The sequence below is a fragment of the Aedes aegypti genome, chromosome 3, assembly GCF_002204515.2.
Source record: "Aedes aegypti strain LVP_AGWG chromosome 3, AaegL5.0 Primary Assembly, whole genome shotgun sequence".
Lineage (NCBI taxonomy): Eukaryota > Metazoa > Arthropoda > Insecta > Diptera > Culicidae > Aedes > Aedes aegypti.
This window is the reverse complement of record NC_035109.1, coordinates 190,700,845-190,709,588: the sequence shown is the minus strand read 5'-3', so window position 1 is coordinate 190,709,588 and position 8,744 is coordinate 190,700,845. Positions and strand designations below refer to the sequence as shown.

General features: G+C 45.1%; 2 protein-coding genes across 3 annotated transcripts in view; both read right to left on the bottom strand.

The window, feature by feature from the left end:
- Positions 1-8,744, bottom strand: part of LOC5568851 (arrestin domain-containing protein 17) — a 156,085-nt gene that overhangs the window by 26,698 nt on the left and 120,643 nt on the right. The gene's annotated exons all lie outside the window — the stretch shown is intronic.
- LOC5568847 (dolichol kinase) overlaps positions 6,424-8,744 on the bottom strand; it is a 38,268-nt gene continuing 35,947 nt past the window's right edge. For both annotated transcript variants that reach the window (XM_001652515.2, XM_021851066.1), the window contains exons 3-4: positions 7,062-7,451; positions 6,424-6,997 (exon numbers count right to left, since the gene is read on the bottom strand). In XM_001652515.2, the coding sequence (XP_001652565.2) occupies positions 6,503-6,997; positions 7,062-7,451 (885 nt within the window). In that variant the 3' untranslated portion in view covers positions 6,424-6,502. The remainder of the gene's footprint in view (positions 6,998-7,061; positions 7,452-8,744) is intronic.

Here is an 8,744-nt window from a genome sequence, read left to right as displayed (position 1 = left end):
TGCTTCCCCACCAAAAGTGAGTGCCCGTGGCACAAGCAATTGGACGGTCGGCATCTTGGCGAAAAGCTATTGCCGGAGCGGATTTGGTAGAGTGCCCGTGGCACGAGACATAGTGGTAGCCATCTTGGTGAAAAGTTGTCGACGTGGCTTCGACAACAGTGCTCGTAGCAGAAAAGACAGATCGGTAGCCATGTTGGCGAAAAGCAAATGTCAAACGGTTTGACATTATGCGTGTGGATTCGACACCGTCGTGTTGATTAACAGTGCGAAAACGCTAACATTGAAAGTGCGCGAAACTCGTGTGTTTGTGTAGCCAAAGAAGAGGCTGAAGATCATTCATGAGTGAAAGCGACACACCCCGTGGACCGTCGAGCAAAGTTAAGGCCGCACGGGACGTCATCATAATCACCCTATCCACTTCAAGAAGCAAATCTCAAGAACCACTCCATATATCGATGCGAAAATGTATCACTATGATTCTATATATGTAGTGCACAACCCGATAAATTTTCAGCTTCATCGGTTCACTAAAACTCGAGATTTGCTTCCACAAAGTTTTGATGATTATTGTTAGAGTGAGACGAAAGATAGGGAAAATAACACGGTCTCCCGTGTCCCCTTAAGCGAAGGAATATACTCGACGCGCTCGCCGGGTCGCAGAATAGTGAAGAGGACGAAGGGGATCGAATCCCGACTATTGCCCAGCAGAAGGTTGCACAGCAGGAGTTGAACACAAGACGCAGGATGATGCAGAGTTTGGAGATTTTAGGCGATCGGCAGGCGCTACTGACCGATAAGCTGCTACGAATGCGCGAAACATTGCGAGAGGACATCAGCATTCATCTACTCAAGCTACACGTTGAGACGTTACGCCGAAAAGCTGACGATTTCGAGAAAGTCTATTCGGAAATGGCAGCCCTTTTGACAAAGGATCAGCGGGAAGCAATGCACGAGGAGTACGCAAAATTCGAGAAAATGCACAACGAAGTGTACGTAATACTACAGACGCGAATCGAGCAAGCCCAGCAGCAGCTGAAATTGGAAGAGTTCCGGAACATCCCTACGCCCCAAACATCCTCTCAGGCTCCGGTGTATGTACAGGCACCAGCTCCTCATCTGCAGGCTCCGTTTCCTACCTTTAACGGAACCCTCGAAAACTGGTACAGCTTCAAAAGCTTGTTTCAGAGTATCATGGCTAGGTACACAAACGAAACCGATGCCATGAAAATCCTTCATCTCCGAAATTCACTTATCGGTGAGGCTAAAGATAAGATCGACCAGGAAGTGGTTAATAACGGAGATTATGCTTCGGCGTGGAAGATCCTAGAAGATGCTTATGAGGACAAGCGTCTGATTATGGACACTCATATCGTTTGCTTCGCCCAAGCTGGATTTCCTTGTCGTCCCATAGATCACTTCAAACTTGCCAGCTGTGAGAATTGATGCCCGTTCATGGACGATTCCTTCCGGATTACGTTTTGCTGATCCTACTTTCCATTCACCAAGTGGAATTGACATGATCATCGGAAACGAGGTGTTTTTCGATCTAATAAAGGGCGGTCGAGTGAAGCTCGGTACCATTGGCGTTACCCTAGCCGAAACACAACTAGGGTGGATTGTAGCTGGCTCGGTACCAATCAAGGAAGAACCGTCTCGCCGAGTATGTCAGCTCAATCGAAATGAAGAGATGCTAAACCAAACGATGTCCAAATTCTGGGAATTGGAATGTGTGTACTCCGATAAATCATCGACTGTGACTGAAGAATTAGTTGAGGAACACTTCAAGGCTACCCATTATCGTGAAGATTTGGGACGTTATGTTGTGCGACTGCCGTTTAACGGCATGGAAAGTCAACTCGGCGACTCTTATGACATGGCTCGAAAACGTCTCAATAAGCTGATGCTCCAGCTGGCCAAAAATCCTTCCAAGCGTGGTGAGTACTACAAGTTCTTGTCTGAGTACTTAGCTCTAGGTCATATGACGGAGGTTGCTGGATCAACGTGCGATAGGGGGTATTACATTCCCCACCATGCTGTTTATAAGGCTTCGAGCTCAACGACGAAAACAAGGGCGGTGTTCGATGCGTCGGCTAAAACCACCACAGACCTCTCTCTCAATGACACGGTATTAGTTGGACCCACGGTTCAAAATGACATCGTATCGATCAGAATTCGATTTTGCATCCACTCGGTGGTATTGACTGCCGACATTTCAAAAATGTACCGGCGAGTACGGCTGCATAAGGATGATTGCAAGTACCAGCGAATTCTCTGGTGGAATGACGACGGCCAGCTGAAGACCTATGAACTTCAAACCGTAGCATATGGTGTTGCTAGTTCGCCATACCATGCCACAAGAGTCTTGGTCCAACTAGCAATCGACGAAGGTGAAGATTTTGCTCTCGCGAAGGAGATCATTACGGAGGACAGCTACATCGACGATTTTTTAACCGGCGGCTCGTCAAGCGAAGAAGTCATTCAAGTCTATTCAGAGCTATCAGAACTGCTACGTCGTGGTGGCTTTGAAGTGCATAAGTTTTGTTCGAACAGCAACGATGTTTTGGGCGCCATTCCTGAAGAGCTTCAAGAGCAACAAGTCAGTTTCGATGATGGAGGCATCAACAACAGCGTCAAGACGCTGGGTTTGATCTGGAACCCTCAGGCAGATTACTTTATGTTTCGAGCTACTGTGGATGATTGGAAGGAGGTGCCAACTAAACGTAAAGTTCTGTCGGAGATCGGGCAGCTTTTCGACCCACTCGGTTTCTTGGGTCCTGTAATTGTATTTGCCAAGTTGATAATGCAGGACATATGGCGTCTGGGTCTTGCTTGGGATGAAGAACTACCGGATGACCTGCAAGAAAAATGGCACCAATTTCGCCGGCAGCTCCCAGCTTTAAATCAGGTACAGAAGCCCCGTTGTGTCATTCAGAGTGAGGCTGTTACTCTGGAGCTTCACGGGTTCTCGGATGCGTCCAAACGCGCATATGGAGCTGTTGTGTACATGCGAAGCATCACTGCAGATGGCAAGATCTACGTCAACTTGGTGGCCAGCAAATCTCGTGTGGCCCCGCTCAAACCAACAACGATTCCACGACTCGAGTTGTGCGGTGCGAAGCTTTTGGCAGAACTGGTGAAGAAAGTGATTACGGCCATGAAGATTCTTCTCGATGCTGTAAGGTTGTGGTGCGATTCCCAAATAGTTTTGTGTTGGTTGAAGAAATCTCCTCTCGCTCTAAACCAATTTGTTGCCAACCGTGTTGCTGCAATTGTTGATCTAACACAATCATATCAGTGGGGTTACGTTCGGTCCGAGGAAAATCCGGCCGATGCGGTATCGCGAGGAGAATTACCAGAAGATCTGTTGCAGAAGAACCAGTGGTGGAGTGGTGCAAATATGCTATGGGAACCTCAACCCATCCTGAGTGAACCTGAGCCGTTTGATGAATCCATGATTCCGGAGGTGAAATCGACTGTAATGATGGCAGCAGTACGGTCGGACCCACCGATTGTACTTAACAGACTGAGTAGCTACAAGAGGATCCAGAGAGCATGGGTTTATGTTCATCGTTACATCGATATAGTAATGCATAAGAAGAAGGAGTTTGGTGAAATTACAGCCGACGAAATCAGGATGACTGAGAAGTCGGTTTTATTGCTCGTTCAACGTGAATCATATGGTGATGTCTTGAAAGCGCTGGAATCAAAATCCGTTCTGCGACAACCTTACAGAAATCTGGCGCTATTCGTTGATGAAGATGGTCTTATTCGAGTTGGCGGTCGCCTTAAATATTCGGCCATTCCGTATGACGGCAAGCATCAGGTACTGTTACCACAGAAGCACCACATCACAGAGACCATCGTAAGAGGACTACATCAGGAGCACTTCCACGTTGGCCAGAATGGACTTTTGGCTATCGTTCGAGAGCATTATTGGCCAGTGCATGCGAAGCAGATCATCAAAAAGGTTGTATCTTCGTGTCAAGTCTGTGCGCGACAGCGTCCTGTCCCAGGCGTGCAGTTTATGGGCAACCTCCCCGAAGTCCGAGTCAACCCATCACCACCGTTCTCCAAGGTGGGAATCGACTACGCAGGACCGTTCATGCTCAAACTGGGAGGCCGAAGTACAAAATTGTACAAGGGATACGTGGTCGTATTTGTTTGCTTAATTGTGAAGGCTATCCACTTCGAGTTGGTTTCAAGCTTGTCGACTGACGACTTCATAGCGGCGTTACAACGTTTCTCCAGCCGGCGTGGTGTTCCGAGCGATATCCACAGTGATAATGCCACCACATTCGTAGGAGCAAATCACGAGTTAGCAGCCCTGAAACAGCTGTTCGAAGACCAGCAGCACCAGCTGAAAGTAAAGGAGTTTTGTAGTGCAAAGGGTATCCGCTGGCATTTCATTCTCCCCAGAAGCCCACACTTTGGTGGGATCTGGGAAGCAGGGGTGAAATCTATGAAATATCACCTAAAGAGAGTTGTGGGTGAGACACGACTTACCTTCGAAGAGATGAGCACTTTTCTCGCCCAGACGGAAGCCATTCTCAACTCGCGACCGTTATGCCCGATGTCAGATGACCCAAGTGACTATTCCGTTCTGACGCCATCACATTTTTTGATTGGCCGTTCTGGCGTAGCTCTTCCTGTGCCATCATATGGTGATGAGAAACTGGGGCGACTCGACAGATATCAGCACATTCAGCTGATGCACCAACATTTTTGGAGCAAGTGGTCTCGCGAATATCTTCACCATTTGCAAGGTCGCCAGAAGTGGAACACAAATGCGAACTCGACTTTCAAGGTTGGTGCGTTAGTGCTCTTGATTGAGGAAAATCTGCCACCACAACAATGGAAGCGTGGGCGGATTTCGGCTGTGCATCCCGGAGACGATGATGTTGTGCGAGTGGTGACAGTCAGAACGACGAACGGTGATTACAAGCGAGCGATAACGAAGATTGCTGTGATGCCTTCTGTTGAAACTGAATTATCAACGGGGGGTGTATGAACAGTAAAAAATGAGTAATTTGTTTTTTCTTTTAATTTGATGTGTTGCGACACAATGATAATTTTTGAATTCAACCCAGCAACACTGTACCACAGACAAACAGACGTAACACTTAGAACAAATCCCTTGTACTAACGAAAATGAAGAAATAAACCGAACCTGGTATCGAACGGAAGTATTTTTACGTTTTTCGATAATGTGCCAAACCATCCGATTTTCCTGCCGAAACCTAAGCCTGAGCTATCGTTGGACAGCGAGTATGCGTGTGCTCCCGATGAAGTTGAGAGATTTACAGTTCCACGGACCGAGCTTCCAATCGCTAGTCCCTTTACGTCGTTGTGGTATCGCAGAGCTGGTAGTAAGTCATTTTTTTTCGACATGGTCACTAAAAAGTCACTTTTTTTCAGGAAAATGGTCACTAAAGTCACTTTTTTCGTGATCTGATGATAATGAAATTTAACACTTCAGTCGTCGCGCTGTTGTATTTTGTACAACACTAGTGAAAAAAGCTCGCTCTTCATTAACAACAGCAACGTGGTGGTTTTGACGATAGCAAACCGCGCGACGACTGAAAGGTTAAGACAGCCTGACATGGGGAACAGAGGCTGTTGTGAGTCGTTCCTAACATGGAGTACAGACGCTCCAGGTTTGCAGAAGCAAAAGCAAAAGCATAAAGCGGGTAATAGGTACGTCTAGTAAAAACAACTAGTTTTTTTCAGTTTTTTTTTAACTACTAAGAGCAGCTTGTCGGATTCACAATTATCACACACAAATGAGTCAGCACGATGAATATTTACCATGTGATAGTTGGGTCGGCAGTGGATAGTCAACGCTTTGACCAAGAGACTGCAATTCTGCTTTGATAGATTTGTTAAATACTTCGCCACCCTTGGAGATGGCTCAGTAACGTACAATTTAGCTCGACGAGACGACTACAAACTATTCTAATATTGCTTGTGCTAAGTTGCCGCTTATGAACTGATCTGAAGCTTCACCAGCACTTGGAAATCGGAATAACTGGCTCAGGGCCAATTATTTTCCAGCGACGGAAGAATGGTCAGGTACTCATACAAGGTTTACAGCGTTGACTGAGTTCAGTTCCACATAAATTGTTCGTATTGCAATAATCGTTTCAGCTTTCATAAGGAAAAATGTATGAATTTCGACAGTCCAGTTCGCAGCGTGTGCTCAAGAGGCCCAGATAAAATTAGAGTGTCTTCCCCGGGCATAGAGTATCTTCGTATCTGCCACATGATATACACATGCAAAAATGAATTGACAAAGAAAGCTCTCAGTCAATAACCGTGAAAGTGCGCTAGTGGGAACGGAACGTCAGAAAGAGGAAAAAGGATTTCTCGATTTGTTCAGCTTGTCTTTCGAGTTTGTACGAATAATATGTGGACACCCTGTACTGATTAACAACATAAATTACAAACATTCTTTAGTTTATTAAAAGAACGGTATCTTATTAAATATATAAATCTTCAGTTTTCTCTAAGCAGTACCTAACACAATATATGTCACCAAAGGTAATACAAGATTGTCCACTTGATTAGTTTTAGCCTCAACGATTGCATTTAAGATTATAGCAGCACCAGCAGTAGCAGCTCGTAACGTATTCAAATGAATAAAGCTCAATCTATATAGTAGGAACACCAAACCAGCCTGACCGACGACACTTGCCAGGGTGCCCTCGACGGATTTGGACGTGCCAGGCCATTTGTGTTTGCCGATCAGATAACCACAAACGCTGGCCATGGTATCTCCGATTCCTACCGATAGAACTCCCGCTAACAGCTTTAGTAAATTTAATCCTGCAGAGTCGGTTAAATCACAGGGCATTGGATGTAGCCACATAGGCAATGAACACCCTACCAGCAAGTAAATCGGCGTAAGAGCAACCGGGCCTGCATCCTTTTCATCTATGAAGCAACGTACAGCCATGTCAAGTGATGGATAAAGTGGCTTTAGCTGAATTATGCGGGCAGCCTAGTAAAAAGAAAGTAAATGTATGTATTTTGAGCATAGACATTTCTGTAAAAATTGTAATTACCTCTAACATAAGCAGTAATCCCAACATCAGTCCGGAAGCTAGGAAGAGCAGTGTACATTGTGACCAAAGTCCCGGAAGGTACACCAGTACCATGATTATGTGAAACATTTTTCTGGTAGTCGTATTGGCGCTGATCTGGCGGTTGATTTGCCAAACTACGAAAACGCTTGTCACGATCAGCAGTGTCATATATAGTGCAATTACCAGCATGCGATCAGTGTCACTCAGGATAAACTTGAATAAAACTTGAACTGTTGGCTGGCCAAAAATGGGAAACATGGCTGTACCAGTAGCGATAACAGTAGTCAATAAATAAAATACAACAGAGTGTCGCAAAAACGGAACGAGGTGACACAAAGCCAGGATAACGCCGATTCCCAGGAGTATTACCTGAAACAAAATAGTTCTCACATTGTTTTCTATATTGATTTACAGGGTGCTTCATTAATAGTTATTATTATAAATAGCCATCAAAACTAAAAAATCCCTCCCCTTGGTTATGCGACCTTGCCGCGATGGGAGGACAAAATCCTTTAGCCCATTAGATGGACACCAAAGGCTGGGCTTCGTGGGCTTCGTGGCCGTGCGGTTAGTGTTACCAAGCATTCAGCCGCATCGAGTCAAGGGGTGTGGGTTCGATTCCCGCTTCAGTCCGGAAAACTTTTCATCAGGAAGGTTTTTCGACAGTGCCACTGGGCGTTGCATGCTAGTCCGTTGTCTAGTGTGGTGCTTCCTTCAAAGGGCAAATCGTCCACTGGAAGCATTAACGTGTCGGTGTCTTTTTAAAGGCGTAACCTGTAGTGGTGGTATCACATTTTGACATTTTTGCTTAAAGCCGCGTCATAATTTATATGGCATAGACGCACTAATATCTCGGATGTGATCCAACGGACGTTCTGCGTCGTTGATATAGCATTGATGCCCATTTCAAAAAATGCATCTATTCTAAGTGGACATTAATACTATTTGCGACGATCAGTTTGCCTTTTGCTAACCAGAATGATCCGTAGCCACTTTTACTATTAGCTAGCTAGATACATCGTTATCAAATTCGACTCTGAGGAAAATGACTAGTAGATTCACTGAGTAGAAATAAGTCGCAACAATCTTATCTAAAATATGGTTTTTACCTGGAAGGGAGAAACCGATACAAAATTTATGTACGTCATAGTGAGCCGAGATTCTGCTGTCACGAACTGTCACTGTGAGCCCAGATCTTAAAGAATGGACAAACATGAGAAAAGCGCGTAATTGATCAAAACATATTTTTGCATTTCAACAAAGTTGACAACAATCCCACTTAGATTTTTTTCACGAGCTCGGCTGTGCGAATCTCGGTTTCCCGATTTTAACCGAGACTCAGCTAACAATTTGTTCGTTTGCTTAGCAGCAAAGCACGATTTACTGATACTCGGCTTTTATTTACTGAGATTCCAGGAAATTAGTTTGCCGACTTCTCGGCTGTGCGGATCTCGGTTAAAATTAGCCGAGATTCGGCATTCTAATTTAAGTGTGATCAATTGAAAAGCAATTCCTGCACACCCTAAAGCAATGCCACGATAGCACCTCTTAATTTGATCGAATATAAAGGATTGAAACACGTTTTTCCAATCAAAATTAAAATGGGATGCACATAAAACAATGGCCCTTTTCCCAAGTTTGTCCAGAAAGATCGAAGGTACA